This window comes from Arachis ipaensis, chromosome B9 (genome assembly GCF_059453495.1).
Source record: "Arachis ipaensis isolate K30076 ecotype BB chromosome B9, ASM5945349v1, whole genome shotgun sequence".
In the NCBI taxonomy this organism is placed as follows: Eukaryota; Viridiplantae; Streptophyta; class Magnoliopsida; order Fabales; family Fabaceae; genus Arachis; species Arachis ipaensis.
The window spans coordinates 18,153,465-18,174,993 of record NC_142444.1 but is presented as its reverse complement, the minus strand read 5'-3'; the positions used below and the strand labels follow the sequence as shown (position 1 = coordinate 18,174,993).

General features: G+C 37.1%; 1 protein-coding gene across 1 annotated transcript; it reads right to left on the bottom strand.

Annotated features, from left to right (window-relative positions):
* Window positions 1-1,996: 1,996 nt before the first annotated feature.
* On the bottom strand, window positions 1,997-8,107 carry LOC148543908 (uncharacterized). The gene is made up of 6 exons (XM_088498771.1): window positions 6,512-8,107; window positions 6,164-6,220; window positions 5,855-6,001; window positions 5,027-5,344; window positions 4,194-4,468; window positions 1,997-2,021 (listed from the first exon to the last, which is right to left on the bottom strand). The coding sequence occupies exons 1-6, from the start codon at window positions 8,105-8,107 to the stop codon at window positions 1,997-1,999; spliced, it is 2,418 nt and encodes an 805-aa protein (XP_088354897.1).
* Between the last annotated feature and the right edge of the window lie 13,422 nt (window positions 8,108-21,529).

Here is a 21,529-nt window from a genome sequence, read left to right as displayed (position 1 = left end):
ATTTTTTCAAAAAAAAAATACAGCTTATTTTTTAATATTTTTGTGTACTCTTTTATATATTCTGAAAATGACGATGATAACTGTTATTATTCACTGTAAAACTTAAGAACTTGAGTCAGCCAATTATTTATGAAAAAAATCAAGTGAAATTTTTTAGGAATATAACAAATCTTATAAAATTAATAAAGTTCGTTAGGGTGTGCAAGAAGGTCATCCTAAATAAAAAAAGAAAAATTTTTACTTGTACAATAAAATTCAGCATTTATTCAGTCTTTAAATTTAATATTTTATTATTTTAATTTTTTAATTAATTATATTTTCTATTTTTAAGGATTTTTATTTTGAATATTTATCACCGTAAAATTTGTAAGCACTTGCAATACATTAATTTTTTACAAATCAAACCATAGTAACAACTTTTTGTGTACTAATTTTAAAAAAATTTGTGAAGTTTTCAAAATCAATTAAACTCACTTCAATTATTTTTTTTATTCAAAACTCATGTCAAAAACACATTTAAAATTAAATAAACAACATAAAGACATTCAAAATTATGTATTAACACATCTAAATTATTGTCATTGTGGTTCTAAATTATATATTGAATACAGAAAAAATTAAACTCAAATACACATCCAAAATTATAAGAATGCATTCTAAATATTTTATCAACACATCCAAAACTCATGTAAAAAAACTTATATATGTACATAAGAACATAATGAACAATATAAACACATCCAAAATTAAGTATTGACACATCCAAATTAGGTTAACATTATAACTCCCAAATCAAACATATAAGTGCAAAAAAAAATTATAATCACAAATACATTTTAAAAAAAAAAGAAAAAAAACACAAACACTTCCAATATTATACATAAATTTAAAAAAATAGAACTTTTTATCAAGCGAAAAAAGGGATAACATATCTTCATGAATGAACTCAACCAAATTTTTTCTGAATTTTGCAAGCAGAACTACCAGAGACAGAAGGAGTGTGACGTAAGAGAGGAGACAGGGGGAGGCGCGGGAGAAGGGGGTGGTTGTGCGTGGCGCAAAGGAGGAGACCAGGGACGGGGAGGAGCCCATCGATGGAGGAGGCGCAGGAGTGTGCACAGGGGAAGTGCACGTCGCGGGGAGGAGTGCGTCGCCGAAGGAGGAGATCGTCGGCAGCAGAGGAGTGCGCAACACGGGAGAAGACAAAAGCGGCCACAGATGAGGAGGGGGAGGCGCTGTAGCTCTGGATCTTTACGGAGCGAAGATTTTACTTGTGATTTAGGATAGTTTAAAATTTATTTTAGAATTTTAAATTCGAAATTTTGAATTCTAACTAATTTGATTTTTAGATGTATATTTAAATTGTAATATATTAAATCTGAAATAGAAATTTAAAATTTAAATTTAAATTTTAAATTTCAGTTTTATTTAGTTTGTATTTTGAATGTGTATTTTTAATTTTAAAAAGACACTTATTTATCATTTTTAGATGCATTTGTTTTAATTTTTTTAAATTATTATAATAAAAGACTTAATATTATACAATTTTTAAAGAATATCTAGTTGAATGAATAAAAACAACACATTTTAAAGATTAAAGTTCATTTAATTTTTTTACTATTTTTTTAGGGTCTCTGGTTTCTAAAAAAAGAGAGCATGATGTGGATCTGTTGTGGTCTTGTGGACTTGTGGTTTGCTATAAATGTGTATTAATTCATAATGATGAGAATGATTACCATAATAATAACTGGTTTATAGTGTTAAAATTTTTGTTTGGAGTCCGAATGCAAATAATATTCAAACTATAATGGACGTATCCATTACATAAATTTACAAGTTAGCAGTTTTTAGTAATTTTCATAATTATTTAGTTATTATAAATATTAAATTGTCTTTAACCGATAAATTTTATTAATTTATTTGTATAAATTTAAAATATATATATAAATATAAATTATAATTTATATATATAAATTATAGTAAATATAAATATAAATTATATATTTTTTGCATATAAATACCTGTATATATAAATACAAATTCTTAACGACTAAATCAAGGATGAAATTAGACAAAATATTAGAAAAAAGCTAAAAATATTTTTACCATAAAATAAGATTAAAATAAAAATTTTAGAAAAAAACTAAAATTTGTATAAATATGAAAAAACTCAAATTTAAGGTATTATTATCCACGTTCTTCGTTATAAAGTTTATGGAGTAAATATTGACCTAAAATAATAATATTTTATGTAATATTTTTAAATCAATTAATATTTAAGATAAGATAGTTGTTTGGAGTTAGAGTGGTGTCTATATATGTGCTACAATGCTAGACTATATGTCTTTTTTTTTTTGGTGACTTAAAAGAAAATAAACAAAAACTAAGAAAGAAAAAAAAAACAAGAAACTGCTTAAGAAAGGCAGTCCCGCTGAATACTACTCTCAAACTCCTTCCAAGGCAATGGAAGCTCCACTTGGGGAGAAATAGTCCTCATTGCAGTCTTTGCCATGATGTCTGCTACTGTATTTGCATCTCTCAAGATCAACCGAAGATTAGCACGCCATTTCCAAGACATGATATCTCGGATTTTTAACACCAAAGGATCAATAAACCCAGAGCAATCTTGTAAATTATTGACAATAGTAAAAGCCTCCACACAGTCTGTCTCACATATAATGTCTCTTTGTCCCGAGTCCCATGCTAAAAGAAAGCCTCTCCAAATAGCAAACAACTCTCCTTGCAAAATGCTACGACTCTCAATTGTTCCCAGACAGCCTCGTTGCCACCTTCCCTTCCAATCTCTGCTAACACAAGCAAAACCAACTCGAGCACCACTGCCAGGATAGCTAGCATCACAATTAATCTTAAAGGTACCCACTGAGGGGGGAATCCAAGAGCCACTAATGGTTGAGGGGATAGATAGTCGTTGCAACTCAAAAATATTTCGGAGCTCCTTTTCTAAGGACAAAGCCATACCAATCACCTTGTCTGTGGTCCAATGCTCGTGAGGATGAAAGATCTCGTTATTTCTCGAACACCAAATCCACCAGAGACCAGAAAAGAATCTAAAGGGGCGCTGTTTGCTATTATGTAAGAACCAACTCATCAAATCCACTGGTTGATCGGAGATCCCTAAAGCTTGCCAAACAAGTTGGGCTTTTGGACAATCCCGAATACAATGTAAAACCGACTCCTGACTTGAGAAACATCGTGGACAGCTATCCGTGTGCGAAATGCCCCTTCTAAAACGAAATGCAGCAGTAGGAAGAGCCTCCCGAAGACATAGCCAAGCCAAAAATTTGTGCTTTTCCGGAACATGTTGACGCCAAAGCCAAAGCCAATTACCCCTATCCTCCCAACTAAACATCTTCTTACTGAGCCATAAATAACCACTATGAGCATCATAAACCTTTGAGGCCGCACCAGTCCAACCCCAACCGACCTCTGAACCAGCTTGAACATCTGGGTTGTAAGAGTTAATGTTGCTCTGCAGAGACTGATTCAGAGGAGAATAGATATTCTCAAGGTTCCACTGTCCAGATGACCAAAGGTCCAAGATCCTGAGATCCGAATCAGAAATGTGAACATAATCCATCTCCTGACACAGTTGCCCCTCTCTTCTCCATTTAGAAAACCAAAAGTTCTGTTCCAAATCCCCAATGCACCAACTAAAACCTTCCTTTAGGATATCCCAAGCTCGACATATACTCTTCCAAACATAAGATCCCCTTCCTCGAGACTGACTAAAACAATCATCCTTAGAAGAATGGTATTTTTCCGTCAACAGTTGAACCCATAGCTTGTTGGGATGGTGAAAAAGTTGCCAAACTAGTTTTCCAAGAAGAGCAATATTGGCACAAAAAGGATCTCTAATTCCTAGACCTCCAAACTTCTTAGGAGTGACCAACACTTTCCAGTTAACTAGATTCAGGCCTCTACCATCAGCTTGACCCTTCCATAGAAAGTTTCGCATCATGGATTCTATCTTATTAGTTACCCCTTTAGGGAAGAGAGATACTTGCATGCGATAAGTAGGAATCGCAGTCACTACCGAGTTGAGCAAACAGAGTCTGCCTGCCTTATTAAGCAATCTTCCTTTCCAGCTGGCTAGCCTTCCCCGAATCTTGTCCAAAACATCGTTGAAAGTTGCGCGTGTCACCCGAGAGTGATTAAGGTTCACCCCTAAATACTTGCCCAAGTTCTGAACGAATCTGATGGAGGAGACTCCAGTGAAAATCTCTTTTCTTATCGCTGAAACATTCCTGGAGCATAGCGCTTTAGATTTTTCCACATTAACCTTCATCCCAGAGGCTCTGCAGAAATTTTCCAAAGCTACCATTACAGTTTGAACTTGCTGTTTTTCAGCTTTACAGAAAAGAAGCAAATCATCGGCAAACATCAAATGAGAAATTCTTGGACCCCCTCTAGAAACCGCAACTGGCTTCCACAAGCCCTTATCAACTTGCTGATTAATAGAACAGGACAATCTCTCCATACACAACACAAACAGATACGGTGATATAGGATCTCCTTGCCTAAGACCCCTGCTCGGAGTAAAGCTATTTAATCTATCCCCATTCCAGAGGATAGACAGTGAGGAAGCAGTGACACAACGCATAATCAGATTGACTGTCGGAGGAGGAAAGCCAAAACTCACCAGGGTTTGTTTCAGAAATCCCCAATCCACTCTATCGTACGCTTTCTCCAAATCAATCTTAAAGGCCATGGTGCCTTTCTTTGACTTTGTCTTCTTCATGAAATGGAGAACCTCTTGTGCTACAATGATTTTGTCAGGGGTTCCTCTCCCCGGGATAAACCCTCCTTGAAGGGGCCCAATAATCTCTTTGAGATGGGGACGAAGTCTATTGACCAGGACCTTCGTTATAACTTTGTAAACCACATTACAGAGACTAATTGGTCGGAAATCCTTCATGGAAACCGGGTTTTCTACCTTCGGAATAAGAACCACAAGAGTTTCCATCATCCTTGGATCCATATCCAAACCAGAGAACGCATGACGAACCATAGTCCAAACATCAAAACCAACAATCTTCCAGTATTCTTTAAAGAAGAAAGCCTGAAACCCATCAGGGCCCGGCGCCTTAAAAGAATGCATACTGAAAACAGCCGACTTAACTTCTTCCAGAGTAACTGGCGCTGTGAGGCTACAACAGGCTTCATCATTCAGGGAAGGCAGCGGCACATCACCAAGACAACCTAAGTCTACATCCTCCGACTGGCAGAATAGGCGTTTATAGAAGGATTCAGCTTCCCTTCTAAGGACATTCGGGTCCGTTTCCCACACCCCGTCTTGAAGAAAGAGACCATGAATCTTATTATGCTTTCTCCGCACAAGAGTCTGGACATGAAAGAACTTGGTATTTCTATCCCCAAATTTTACCCACTGCTCTCTGGATTTTTGAAACCATAGAAGTTCCTCCTGCACAAGCGTGTTATTAAATTCCTCAATCAGCTGTTTTTCTTTTTGCCGCATAGACAAATCTTCCATTACTTCAAGTCGCTTCTGAAGAAAATTAATCTGTCTCTCCAATTTGCATTTTCTAACGAAAATATTGCCGAACACTTTAGAATTAAACTCCAAAGAGTTCTTCTGCACTTCTGAAAGCTTGCCATGCATCTCTCTGTAGCCAGCCTGCCATGACTGGTTCACAATATTTCTGTACCCCGGATGAGTTGCCCAAGCTGCAATAAACCGAAAAGGTCTATTCTTTTTCGGTTGGGGATGACCTGTACAGCGTACTAGGATAGGACAATGATCAGATTGAAGCCTATTTAAAATTTCTACGTAAGCCTCTGGAAAGAGAGATAGCCAGCCACTATTGATACAAACCCGGTCAAGTTTTTTCGCCACCTCAACACCATTTTTAACCCTTCTGTACCAAGAAAATTGTCTTCCAATAGTCTTCAAGTCAAACAAATTACTATCCCCTAGAGAGGCAGCAAGCCGATCTGCATGATGACTCGAGAAGAGGCAACCCTTAGATTCATGAGAGAATAGTACTTCATTAAAATCACCAAGAACAATCCATGGCCCGCAGAAAGACGAAGACTGAGTAACAAGATAATCCCATAGCAAAACTCTGGTATTAAATTGAGGACTACCATAGATACCACTGCACCTCCAAATCACATTATTTACCTGAACCTCAACTGTAACACACTGATCGAAAGCATCAACCCATTTACAGTGAACACCCTGTATTGCAGAAAGTAACCAAATACCCCCCTTGTGTCCTGACGCCTCCACTATACCAATAGGGTGATAACCAAGTCTTTCCCAAAACATTTTCAAGTGTTGAAAAGGACAGTGAGTTTCAACCACAATAAAAATTACAGGTTTAAATTTCCTAACCAGCTCTTTACAATTCACCCGGGCTAACTTATTAGAAGCACCCCTAATATTCCAAGCTATTATATTTAAACTATCCATAATATAAAATATAAAAATATAAAACAAGGAAATCAAAGTGCTTCACCAACCTCAAACCGAGGCTTGCCCAGCGGAAGTGACTCCCGTGATCTTCAGGTTTGCCAGATCTCCCTGGAATATCTCCTTAATCCCGCCTACCGACGCAGTAACAGCCGGCAATGCGCCTTCCTTCTCCAATGGAACCGCCACGGTAACACCCTCCTTCACGGTTTCAGGAAGACATGACAATGCTTCCACCACCGTGCCTCCATTCTTCTCAACTGGCGAGCTCTGTAGGGACTCCGGCCTTGGTCGTTTTCGGAGAGAGGACCCGCAAGGCACTGGGGTGTATCGGGTTGAGGAGATCGACGTCTCACCAACACGGGAAGCGCTGTGTCCGACCTTGACTCGTGACCCGACCCTAGCACGATAGGAGCTTGATCCATTCGTGTGAGAGAAGTGAATGGTGGGCCTGATTACTCTACCCGAATCGATTCTGGATTGAATGCCTCTTTGGACCTTGTTAGATTTCTTCTGACCCAGCTTGGTTTTACCTTTCCTCACAACTTGCTCCCAGCCTGGTTCATCATGCATGCAAGCCTCCTCAACATTATTTCCTTCCAAATTATTAGCCTCCAAATCTTCTTGCAAATTCGATGCAGGATTCTCGCCAGTAACGCCACCTACCACATTAGGTTCTACTTCATTTGAATTGTGAATTTTGGTCTCAGGATGTGGCACTGCCTTTGTACCATCTCGTGGCTTGGTGGCATCGGAATCAACACTCTTTCCTTCCCTAGAGTCTCTACCCAAGCACTGTGCCATATCGTGACCATAACGTGCACAAGAGTTACAAATTAAATTTAAACTTTCATACTCCACTACATGAGTTACGCCTTCCACAATGATATGCTTGATCACTGGCAGTCCTAAATTTATTTGAACACATACTCGGGCATATCGTCCTCTCTCAGCCAATTTAGTGGCTAAGTCCACTTTGATGGGAACTCCTATTGCAGAAGCAATACGCATCATGGCCTGTTCCTGATAGCACCAGATTGGGAGCCCCGAAATCCGAACCCATACAAGCGTAGACCCGAAGGATTGCTCACATGGCCGAAAATCTATATCCCACGGTTTTACAGCAACATAGTGCCCCTCAATCAACCACGGGCCACCAAGCATGACCTTCTCACGATCTTCACATGCATCGAATTTTACCATGAAGTACCCAAACCCCACATCAAGCAGATCAAAGCCACCTTTGATGCGCCAAACCATCCGAAGCTTGTGTGAAAGAGCTGTGTAACTATAATTTTTATCAAGAACCTTAATCACTAAAGCTTCTCGATAAGGCTCTGCCAAACAAAGCTTGGCTTCTTCAGTGAAGTTTACACATGGAGGTTGGGAATCGCCCTGCTTGCCCACCACCGTGGCTATACTATCCCCAGATAGAGATTCTGCAAGTGCAAACGCCTTCGATTTCTCTGGACCAATGACTTTATCTCTAAAGGAGATCTTTGTAGGATTTGAAAAACCCCCTCGTGAAAAACCCTCCTTGACACCGGATGCACCCCCACCCACACTCTCCCCCTTATCTCTTCCGACGGCATGGCCGCCATCCTCACTGTGTTTCGCCCTCAAACACTCGTTCCCGCTCTCTCCTTCTCTCATTCTCTCTGAGTACGGAGTACGTACTCTTTCTCTGCTAGGGTTTCAAAAAATAGAACAACTGTTGTTGACTCTTCAATTATCTTGATGCCATTTGATGATTAATAGACTATATGTCTATATAAATGGAATGTCAAAATACTCCATTTGTTAAATAAACTCAGCCAATTGTTGCATGAGGCTCATAATTTCATTGGTTATCTGGTATTATTGAAACTTTTAAACTATTTAAAAAATAACATATCGTTGGACATATAAATTTACAAGGTCAGAGTAATTATAGTTGGTGGAGAAGAATTGAAACGTGTTTAAAATGAAAATTAAAATAACAAAAAAAAAATCTCTATTGTGATTTTTAATTTGAACAAATACAAATATTAAATTTTTAATTGATTTATATTTAAGAAATTTTTTTATCTAAATATCTTTGTTGTAATATGAACTAGTAAATTGGTATATTTAAGAAAAAATCTACTAGTAAATTATTATTTTTATCAAAAAAAATAAAGATTCAAGATCTGGAATATCTCCTGGAATTACAATATCAGCAAGGCACTCTGGTAAATCGTTTGAATCTTTCTCTTTCTGTTGATCAGAAATTTCTAAAGCACTAAAATTGAAACCTTTGCGATCAGATGGATAACTTCTTGCTATTCGTAAATTCTTAGTCCTTGACTTTTTCATTATCTTTTGTGGGTATAAGATAGTCAAAGTTTGCAATAGTATATCTTTGTTCTTAGTATTATAATGATACCTCGATCTCATTGTTCAATCTTTCTTTGATTATTGTCTAATTGATAAATTTAAATTTCTGATAAAATAAACTAACAATTTGTCACTGATTAATTCTCGATCAAATTAGGGGATATAGTGAGAAAAAAAAGAAAGAAACGAATATATTCAATCAATTTATATTAGATAAAGATAATAATATAAACTTGACTTTATTGTAATTTTGTTATCTTATTTTAAAAATAAGAAATTTGAACTAATCTAATTTGAATGTTTTTATTGTTAATAATTCTTATTTATATTAACTGAAGCCAGATCAGTCTAGTATTTTTTATTTAAATTTCAATTTATCTTGAGAATATTATAGATTCTTATGATCTGCTAATCAATTTAAACTAAAACATTAGATAACTTTTTATTCATGGATGGTTAGTTGAGATTTTACTTGTAATTTTATTTAAATTTAATTCAAAAAATAATTTTAAATTAACAAAATAAACTAAAATAATTTTTTGATATCCACTTGAAATAGAGATTTTGTCTAAAAAATAAAGTCCTAACTCAAAAATGTTAAAAAATTCTAAATTTCTGTGTGAAAATTCTACACAATTCTTAATCTTCTGCTATTAAAACAAGATCAAGTTCACAATGGGCCTGAACACACACTTTATCAATTGACATATAAAATTATCTACCCTAGTAGATAGTATAGCAATGCTATTGCACAGTAAACAAATTGAAAATTTCTGTAAAACGCAAATCAAAAATCCAAATTACAGAATGATTAACAAAAAAAGTTAACAAAATAAAAAAACTGAGAAGTTCACGGCAGCAGAACAGATGCCCTACGACTCAACAACTCAAAATAGTAAATCCAACAACTCAGAATCACAGAATCAGTATTATACTAACTCAGCAACTCAAAACCCTAAATCCAGCAACTCAAAATCACATAATCAGTATTATTTAAAAAAATTGAAAACAAGCAAAAATAAATTGAACTACCGCGATGGAATCGGAAGTGACAGTGACGAAAAGGGAAGTAAGCTCAAACAGAGAGAGCCAGAGAGAGAGAGAGAGAGAGAGCTCGAACAAGGAAGTGAGCTCGGACAGACAACGACCTATGGACCCAACAATCCTTCGCGACGCGATGCCAGGAGCTCGATGCAGCCCTTCTTGCGACGGCCAGGAGAGGAGGAACGTCGAGAAGATGGTCGAGCAGACTTTTCCACTAGCGACGATGGCACCCACAGCGAGAAGAAAGGTTCGACGACGAGTGTGAGTGATGGGTTTCGGATGATAGCTTGTGGGTGGTGGGCTGGTGGCTGTTGGAACTTCGAAGAGAAGAGAGGGAGTGAGGGGATCAGGGGACAAATTAGGGATTTTTGAGTGAGAAGAAGAAGAAGAAGAAGAAGAAGAAGAAGAAGAAGAAGAAGAAGAAGAAGAAGAACAACAACAATGAGTAATAGCTCAAATGGCATAGATTCTCTATATTCAATTAAGAGGTTGCGGGTTCGAGTCTCCTATATTTGGTAAAAAAAAAAAGCGTAATAATAATAACAAAAATAATAATGAGGGTGCATCTAATAATAATAAATAAATAAATAAATAACAGTAAAAAGATGTAATCATATTTTTTAAAAATTTAAATTAAAAATCATATAATAATAATAATAATAAGTATAATAATAATAACAAAAATAATAATGAGAATGACATCTAATAAAAATAATGTGTAATAGCTCAAATGGCATAGACTCCCCATACTCAATTAAGAAGTTGCGGGTTCGAGTCTCCTATCTTTCCAAATTTTACAGCCAATGAGTAATAGCTCAAATGGCATATTTTCAAAGAAATTCTATATATCATTAATTCATTATGTGGTTATTTTGTGAATCGGTTTTTTTATTTTTTATTAATTTATTTTATTATTTAGTCTTTTAAAGTTTAAAAAAATACTTTTTTATCAAAAAAACTTCTTTATTATTGTAATCTTGATTTTTACAAGAAACTATTTAGATTAATTGTTAATGTGAAATTATTTGTACTAATTTATTCAAATTTTAAGTACTAAAAAATAAATTACCAGAAGTTTTTATATATAAAAACTAAAACTAAGCCAGGATAATTTATTTCGTGTTAAGAATTTTCTTAAATAATATAGTTGATCATATATAAATAAATAGTTGAAAAAGTTTTAGTTACTAAAAGAAAATTGTTTATATATATATATATATATATATATATATATATATATATATATATATATTCACAATGGGTACTGATTCGTCCTGATACTGGGGTGACTGAGTTTAAGCTATTTCGAGCAGGTTGCTGACAGAGAGGAAGAGCTATACGTCGGCTAGGATCGAACACCGCGGCAAGAATACCTGCAAAAGATACTCCGACACTCAAGTCAGTAATGATCTCTAATAAATGTGTTAAGTAAAAATATGAAGACTGAGAATGGAACCTGATTCTTAGCCGAGTATATTAATTCGGCTTTATAGAAAAAAAAGCATAATAATAATAACAAAAATAATAATGAGGGTGCATCTAATAATAATAAATAAATAAATAAATAACAGTAAAAAGATGTAATCATATTTTTTAAAAATTTAAATTAAAAATCATATAATAATAATAATAATAAGTATAATAATAATAACAAAAATAATAATGAGAATGACATCTAATAAAAATAATGTGTAATAGCTCAAATGACATAGACTCCCCATACTCAATTAAGAGGTTGCGGGTTCGAGTCTCCTATCTTTCCAAATTTTACAGCCAATGAGTAATAGCTCAAATGGCATATTTTCAAAGAAATTCTATATATCATTAATTCATTATGTGGTTATTTTGTGAATCGGTTTTTTTATTTTTTATTAATTTATTTTATTATTTAGTCTTTTAAAGTTTAAAAAAATACTTTTTTATCAAAAAAACTTCTTTATTATTGTAATCTTGATTTTTACAAGAAACTATTTAGATTAATTGTTAATGTGAAATTATTTGTACTAATTTATTCAAATTTTAAGTACTAAAAAATAAATTACCAGAAGTTTTTATATATAACAACTAAAACTAAGCCAGGATAATTTATTTCGTGTTAAGAATTTTCTTAAATAATATAGTTGATCATATATAAATAAATAGTTGAAAAAGTTTTAGTTACTAAAAGAAAATTGTTTATATATATATATATATATATATTCACAATGGGTACTGATTCGTCCTGATACTGGGGTGACTGAGTTTAAGCTATTTCGAGCAGGTTGCTGACAGAGAGGAAGAGCTATACGTCGGCTAGGATCGAACATCGCGGCAAGAATACCTGCAAAAGATACTCCGACGCTCAAGTCAGTAATGATCTCTAATGAATGTGTTAAGTAAAAATATGAAGACTGAGAATGGAACCTGATTCTTAGCCGAGTATATTAATTCGGCTTTATAGAAGCTGTTTTACCTGTTTAATGTGGATAAATCCAAGTTTGTAAGTTGGTTATGGTATTCTGTTTTGGTGATTAGGTATGTTAAGCACGTTCCCTATTTTCAAATGAGCGAGGCCGATCTTATCTGTTCATGTCCCGAGCTTTCCGGGCGGCCGAGGATAGTGGTGACGTATCATAGCCCCAAGCTTGCCTTGGTTTGGACAGGACTAAGACGAGCTTTCAAACCAGGAATACTGCAATCCTCGGTCGCTAAGTTGTTGCCGTGTATGTTCCTTACAGCACCCCCAAGCTCGGCTTGGTTCTGTGCATAATTCAAAACATTTTTGTAGTAATAGCTTGGTTCTGCGCGCCATCATGACATGATTGATGTGAAACTGTCCTATTTTTCTAGGCATCCATGTCCGTTGGATTTAGTAGTGGTTTTAATGCTTCTCTCTTTTTTGACAATTTGGAGTAAATGCAAAGGTTTGGTAACCGTTTGCTTTATAGGAGTTATCTTTTGCTATACTTCTTTTCTTTCAAACTGCTGGATTTTGGAAAAAAAAGTTTATTTTCTCTTCCTGTCTGAAAATGAGTAAGCAAGGTCAGCTTTGATTCTTCCTGCCCTTCTTCTTTGTTTTCTTGTTTTTTCTTTCCTTGCCCTTGATGGAGAACTGTAATGTGGGTGACCCATATGATTGGGTTGATGCTAGGGTAAAAGAGCGTGTGTCTCAGTTTGATTATGAGGAGTCGGTGAGGCTATTGGGGTCGAATATTTGGGTCAGAAATGGTAGTGATGTTAGGATAGAGTTATTACCTTGTGGGAGGGATGACCGGGTATGTGACCGATTAGATGATTGGTCCTTCTTCTACATGTATAGCTTTCTGTTCACTGAGCTGGGTGTGAGACTTCCCTTTACCGAGTTTGAGTGTGGGGTTTTGTATTGGTTGAATTGCACCCCAACCCAGCTTCACCCTAACTCCTGGGGTTTTGTTCGGGCGTTCGAGATATTGATGGAACTGTTAGACCATCCGCCGTCTCTCAGGCTGTTTTTCTCATTATTTCAAGCGAAAGGGGTGAATAGGGGCTTGTGGGTAAACCTTAGCAGCTATCCCCGTTGGGCTATATTTGGTCTATATAAGTCCTCGTTTAAAGACTTCAAATCTATGTTTGTAAAGGTTAGGAGTGTACCCGAGGATTTCCCCTTCTATTTGAACGAGCATTTAGTCGAAAGGTTCCCTTTATTTTGGTGTGCCGAGCCATATCAAGCACTGGATGTAGATGATAGGCTTCTTGACGATGATATTGTGATGGATTTTTTGTTTAAGTCTTTAGGTCCGAAAGGTTTGTTGTCGACTGCTGAAATGTTGAAATGGGATACTGATAGGCAGGCTGTGTATAATCACATAGGTAATTTGTTTTACTATGTTTGTTTCCTTTTCTGTTTTGATCTGTTGTTCCTGATTTGGTTGTTTGTGATTTGTAGCCGAGAAAGCTCCTGCCATCACCACTGTAGGTTTGAAATCTTACTTCAATCAACGCAAGAAAGGTGAGAAAGAGGTTTCTTCTAATGTTGGGAAGGGTCCTGCTGCTTTGGTTCAATATGGTCCTGGGCAGAAGCATAAGAGGAAGAGAGGACAAGTTCAAGGTAGCCTTGCCGAGGTCTTAGAAGGTAAAGGGGAGTCATCCATGATACTGCAGATGGTTGAGTCTGCATACGAATCACAGAAAAGGCTCCATGGATATGATGAAAATGAACATGCTAGATCTCTGTGGGCAAAGTTGTATCCTTTTAGTACCATAGCTGATGAACTTTGCTGTTTCCCGGATGACATGAAAATGATTGACGAAGTTGGCCGAATTGGTGTTAGCCGATTTCTTCAGGTACAGGTTTTTGCTGTAGTGCTGTATATAGTTTTCTGTTGATGTCACCCTTTGATTGTTTTTCTTTTTGTAGGTGATTGGTGCTCGTATTGTGGCCATTGGTAGGGCACAAGAGCTTGCTTTGGGCCGGGAGGAGAAGGAGGCTTCCCGTGTTGAGGAGCTGTCTGGCATCATCCAGGAAAATGAGGCTCTCTTCTTCCGTGGAGAAGAAAGAGCTGGAATTGGCTGATGAGAGGAAGCTGCACAAGACATCTTCTGAAAAGCTGAAGGTTATGGGGTCTGAGAATGATCAGCTTTCTACTCGGATCAAAGGATTGAAAAGTGGAATCTACGAGGCTTTTGCTCAAGGTTTTGAGCGTGCCGTTTCTCAGGTCAAGGTGCTTTACCCGGAAGCCAATCCTTCAAGGTTTGATGTTATGAAGGTGGTCGTAAATGGTCAGCTTGTGGATGACGAGGCTGCTGCTAGAAGTGATAGTGAGGAGTCCAGCATTGGTGATAAGGCACATTAGGCCTTTATTTATGCTTTATTTTGTAAGCTCTGTATATGGTACTTTGGCCTTTAGAACTTGTATTTAACTTGTTTGTTTTTGGATAATTCTGAGTATTATTCTCGGTTGTGCTTTTTCTGGTTTTCGAGTATAGAGCTCGATTTGATGGTGACTGTTTAGCCTTTTATAAGATATAATATTTTGACAAAGTTATGATAGTAGTTTTGTTTTGCAATAGCAATGGCGTTTACGTATTGAAGATGGTCGTCGATGGCCATTTTTTGGATGATGAGATTATCAATAAGGAGAGCAGTAGCTCTAATATAGGAGGTAGGGCGGAGTGAGCCCTTAGGGTTCGTTGAGAAAACATGATTTGCTATGGTTCGTTGGATTTTTCCAAGTATTATGCTCAGCGTATGTATTTTGGTTTCCGAGTATGAAGCTCGGATTATTTTGATCGTTATTGGCTGAAATATATGCTAGTTCATTATGATAACATAAATGTTTTGCTTAAAATACAAATAATGTTTGTACAACGGTTTGTGGCGTCCGGCCTCATTAAAACCCTTTCCGAGTAAAACCCATGTGTTTTGGGAAAAAACCTTCGAAGGGAAAAAAGAGTACCATCATTCGCGGATTTACAGCATGTGTCATGATTGATATTCCCTTAGTGAGGAGACATTCCATGTTCCTGGAAGTTGATCTCCTTTAAGAGTTTCTAGCTTGTAAGCCCCCTTTCTGAGATTCTGGAGAACTTGGAAAGGTCCCTCCCAATTTGCTGCTAATTTGCCATGTGCTGGAGGTTTCCGAGCTTCTTCTGTTCGTCTAAGTACGAGGTCTCCTTTATTGAAGGACCTATGAACTACTCTTTTGTTGTGTCTTCGCTCTATGAACTGCTTGCTGGCTCGTTGCTTTATGGCTGAGATGTCTCTTTTTTCTTCTACAAGATCCAGCTCGGCTGTTCGAGCTTGCAAGTTGTTCGATTGATCATAAAGCTCGGCCCTTAACGTCGGGACGCTGACCTCTACTGGGATCAGTGCTTCTGCACCATATACCAGCTTGAAAGGAGTTTCTCCTGTAGCAGATTGAATGCTGGTATTGTAGCTCCATAGGATTTCTGGAATGAGGTCGGCCCACTCTCCTTTAGCCTCGCCGAGCTTTTTCTTTAATCCCTGCAAGATAATTCTGTTAGCTGATTCAACTTGTCCGTTGGTTTGCGGGTGCTCGACTGAGCTAAAATGATGTTTAATGTTAAAATTTGTTAGAAAAACCGCAAGTTTATGGTCCGTAAATTGTCTCCCGTTATCCGAGATTATCTCTTTTGGGATACCATATCTACATATAATATTTTTCCATAAGAAAGATCGCACTTTCTCTGCCGTTATATGTGCTAGTGGTTGTGCTTCTATCCACTTAGAGAAATAGTCTATTGATACTAAAAGAAACTTTACCTGGCCTGGCGCTTTTGGAAAAGGTCCGAGGATATCCAATCCCCACCTATCGAAAGGCCAGCTTACCTCTATGGTGTGGAGCTCCTCGGCCGGGATCTCTGAGAGGGTGGCATGCTTTTGACAATTATCACATGCTTTGACTTTTGAAATGCAGTCCCTTTTTATCGTCGACCAATAGTATCCTGTTCGCAATATCTTTGCAGCCAATGCTCGGCTGCCGATGTGGTTTCCACAAACCCCTTCATGCGTTTCTGCCATAACATCTTCGGCTTCCTCATTGCTGATGCATTTGAGGAGTGGTTGGGAGTGTCCTCGCCTGTACAGGGTATTTTCGAGTACTGTATAGAAACTTGCTCTTCTTCGGAAGAGCGGCAAGTTCGGCTCTTCGCTTGGTATGGCACCTGTGTTGATGTAATTGAGAAAAGGTGTTCTCCAATCTGGTACCTGCATGATGCTTAAGATTGTGTCCTGCTCAAAGCTCGGCTTGTTGAGTGTTAGTTGAGACAGGCCCAGTGTGTTTTTCGCCTGCCTTGTTGTGGCTAACTTGGATAACACATCGGCTCTGGTGTTTTGTTCTCGATTTACATGAATAATATCAAATTTACTGAACTTTGAGATGAGATCCTTTGTTATGAGCCAATATTTCTCTAACAAAGGATCTTTTACCTGGTACTCGCCTTTGATTTGATGTACTACCAGTGATGAGTTGCAGTAAACTGTTATCTGAAGTATCCTGAGTTGTTGGGCGAGCTTTAGTCCTGCCAGCAGAGCTTCATACTCTGCTTGGTTGTTACTTGCATCGAAGCAGAATTGTAGTGATTGCTCAGCTATCACTTTCTCTCCTTCTTTTAGCAATACCCCAGCTCCGCTTCCTTCTCTGTTTGATGCTCCATCTACATGTATACTCTAATTGGCTGCTATGTGTTGTGTTTCATTAGTCATTTCCGATACGAAGTCGGCAAGTACTTGTGACTTGAGAGTTTTTCTTGACTCGTACTGAATGTCGAACTCGGAGAGTTCGATTGACCACTTTATTAACCGTCTGGCAAGCTCGGGTCTGGTTAATATCTGCCTTAATGGTTAGTCTGTTCGTACTATGATTGTGTGGCTTTGAAAGTAATGTCGTAGTCGCCTTGCCGTGGTTATTAGTGCCAGCGCTAGCTGCTCTATCTTCGGATACCTTGTTTTTGTTGGTTGCAGTACCTTACTAATGAAGTATACTGGGTTTTGCTTTTTTCATGTTTCCATCACTAGGACCGAGCTTATGGCATGGTTAGATACTGATAAATACAAATACAACGGCTTACCTGCCTCTGGTCTCTGGAGTATTAGAGGTGATGTTAAGAGCTGTTTGAGTTCCATAAAGGAGTTTTCACATTCCTCCGTCCATGTGAATTTCTTGCCCTTAGAGAATGTCTGGAAGAAATGATAAGATCGGTTTGCCACTGCGGGTAGGAAACGTGATAGGGCGGCTATTCTCCCCGCTAATTGATGGACGTCTTTTACTGTCTTTGGGCTTGTCATGCTCAAGACTGCATTGCATTTCTCTAGGTTGGCTTCTATACCTCGTGAGGTTAGTATGAAGCCGAGGAATTTCCCTCCTTGGACTCCAAAAGCACATTTGACAGGGTTAAGCCTCATATTATATGCTCGGAGTTGGTTGAAAACTTCTACCAAGTCATCACAGTGTGACCCTTGGGCAGGCGTTTTTGCTACCATATCATCGACGTAGACTTCCATATTCCGGCTTATCTGCTGTTGGAATACTTTGTCCATTAATATTTGATATGTCACACCTGCATTCTTTAAGCCAAAGGGCATTACCTTGTAACAAAAATTTTCATGTTCTGTTATAAAAGCTGTTTTGCTTTGGTCTTCTGGGTGCATCAAAATCTGGTTATAACCAGAGTATGCATCCATAAAACTCAAGGTTTTGAAACTAGAAGCATTGTCAACTAACTTATCAATGCAAGGTAATGGATATGCATCTTTAGGGCAAGCTTTGTTTAAATTTGTAAAGTCGACGCACATGCGCCATTTACCAGAGTTTTTCCTTACCATTACCACATTTGATAGCCATGTGATGAAGCGGATCTCTCTGATGAAGCCTGCATTAAAGAGTTTCTTGGTTTCTTCAAGTGCTGCTTGTTTTTTCTCCCCTCCGAGGTTTCGTTTCTTTTGTGCCACTGGTCGGACTGTCTTATCAATCGCTAGTTTGTGGCAGATAACCTCTGGGCTTATTCCCGGCCGGCGTCCACGCGAATAGGTCGGCATTCTGGCGCAGTATGTGTATGAGTTCTGTTCGTTCATCCCCCTCCAGTGCTTCTCCAATGTGAGTATACTACTTTTTATCTGCTGTTAATGTTACTCGGTGCAGGTTGTCCATTGGTTGGGGTCGCTCGCCGAGGTCTTCTCTTGGGTTGAGATCGGCTAGCATTGTGGCTTCGGCAGAATTGCGTATCGCTTGGACTTGGGGCCGAGCTATTTGTTTCGTTTGGATTTGCTTTAGACTAGCATTGTAGCACTGCCGAGCTTCTTGGTGATCAGCGTATACTGTTGCTATTCTGTTTTCCTGCACTGGAAACTTAACACACAGGTGTAACGTGGACACTATCGCTTTGAATATATTCAAGGCGGGTCTCCCAATTATAATATTATAAGGGCTATAACAGTCTACTATTAGGTACTGAATATCAATGGACTTCGACATAGGAATCTCTCCCATTGTGGTCGTTAGCCATATATGTCTCATGATGGGGACCCTCTCTCCGGAGAACCCAATTAACTCTCCTGAGGAGGGCTGTATTAGTTTTTCTAACAACTTCATCTTTTTAAAGGTAGAATAAAACAAAACATCAGTGCTACTACTTGGGTCCAGCAGTGTTTTCCTTACCAACAGCTCTCCAACCTGTATCGAGATCACTACTGGGTCGTCGAGGTTAGGGCTTGCCGATCTGAAGTCTGATTGATTGAAGGATATTGTGACATATGGGTCCTCCTCCTTCTTTGGTTGCACTGTTCCCTCGATTGCCAGCATTGCCCTATAGCTTCGTTTTCTGGCCGAGTTTGTTTCACCTCCGCCTGCGTATCCTCCTGATATGTGGCTGATGATTCCTCTTGGTGAATCAGGAGTTGCCTGTTCTTTTTTGTTCTTATCTGTCACTGCTTGTTTGTGCTCGTTCCTGTACGACAGAGGAGACGGCAACATCGGCGAACACAGAGAGAGAGAGAGAGCTCGAACAGAGGAGACGACGACGGCCACAGAACTTCCACACGACGGCGAGAAAGCTTCCTACGATGGTGACACAGCTTCCTAGGATGGTGACGGAGCTTCAACGGCGACACAGCTCCTGCGACGGCGACGGAGCTTCCGCACGCGACGCCTCTACCTAGCAGAGACGAGTTCGGCGATGACAATGAAGCGTGGTTGCGGGGCTCTAGGGGCTGCGGGGCGCGGTGGCTAAGGGCCTAGGGGGCTAGGGTTCTTTGTGCTTTAAAATTTGCAGTTCAGTTTCAGAGAGAAGAGAGGAATGGGGTTGGGGCATTGGGGATTTAGGGTTCTTTTATTAATTTTTTTTAGAATTTAAATCGGCGCCGTTTGAACTTTAAGGGGGGTGTTCTGAACCTGAAACCTTGTAAAAAACCGACCAATTTTAACGGTTCACCAATTAATTGTTGGTTCGACCAGTATTTTCACCGATTTTTTACTAGACAATTTAGAGAACTAACCGAATCAGAGTGATGACCGATTTTTAGTAAACCCGATTGAATCGGTTGATCTGGTTCGATTTTCAAAATTATGATGTTATCTTAAAAATAAGAAATTTGAACTAATCCAATTTGGATATTTTTGTTGTTAATAATTCTTATTTATATTAACTGAAACCAAATCAGTCTAGTATCTTTGATTTAAATTTCAGGTTATCTTGAGAATATTAGAAATTCATATGATCTTCTAATCAATTTAAACTAAAACATTAGATAATTTTTTTATTCATGGATGGTTAGTTGAGATTTTACTTGTAATTTTATTTAAATTTAATTCAAAAGATAATTTTAAATGAACCAAATAAACTAAAATAATTTTTTGATATCCACTTGAAATAGAGATTTTGTCTAACAAATAAAGTCTTAACTCAAAAATCTTAAAAAATTCTAAATTTCTATGTGTGAAAACTCTACACAATTCTTAATCTTCTGCTATTAAAAGCTATATGTTAATGGTTTTTATGGTTTAATAGAATATTAAAAATTTGTACGTACTAGTTACGCTAAAATTTAAAAAACAAAAGAGAAGTGCAGAGATCTTATTATTTCAAACAAATGCAGCAAGTGAATAAAACCCACAAAACAAAAATAATTAGAGTATGTCTTTTTGCCATTTAAAATTAAATCTAATTTTTTCTTTTTTTTAATAAATACCTTCAGGCTGATTTATGAATGAAAATTTTCTTCTACGTCAAGAAAGAGCATGTCTTTTTGCACATACCAATTAAGATCACATATCAATCAATTTATGTAAAGATAATAATGTAGACTATTATTATACCTTTGAAAAGATGATATTTGTTTCTTACCCTTGAGGAAATTACCAACAAACAAAACAAAACTATTTGAAATTACAATCTTGATTTCTACAAGAAAATATTTAGGTTAATAGTTAATGTGAAACTATTTGTACCAATTTATTCGAGCTTTAGGTACTACAAAATATATTATCAGATGTTTTTATATATAACAACTAAAACTAAGCCAAGATAATTTATTTCGTGTTAAGAATTTTGTCAAATAATATAGTTGATCAGATATATATAAATACCAGATGTTTTTATATATAACAACCAAAACTAAGTCAAGATAATTTATTTCGTGTTAAGAATTTTGTCACATAATATAGTTGATCAGATATATATAAATACCAGATGTTTTTATATATAACAACTAAAACTAAGCCAAGATAATTTATTTCGTGTTAAGAATTTTGTCACATAATATAGTTGATCAGATATATATAAATACCTGAGAAAGTTTTGGTTACCAAAAGAAAATTGCAAAGTGGACAACTCTCCCAAGCAAGCTCCATTTCCATCTTCCAGTGAGTATCAAATCTGGGAGAGATAGTTAAGGGACACAGACCCTCATCCATCTATGCCAACTTGCGTTGGTATGAGATATTCGAATTAAAGATAAGAAATAGGATTACTCAATTCATATGGATAGATTTATGTATATATAAATTAAGGCAATTTAATGATTTTACATATACTGCCACATTTATTAGGGGAAAATTAGGTTAACAAGTTACAGAAATTAAAATAAAGTGCAGAGACCCACAGTAAACCCAAAAAGAAGGAGACATAATTTGAGCATGTCCTTTTGCCGTATTAAAATTAAATCCGGTTCTTTTTCTCCTTTATTAATAAACACCTTCAGGC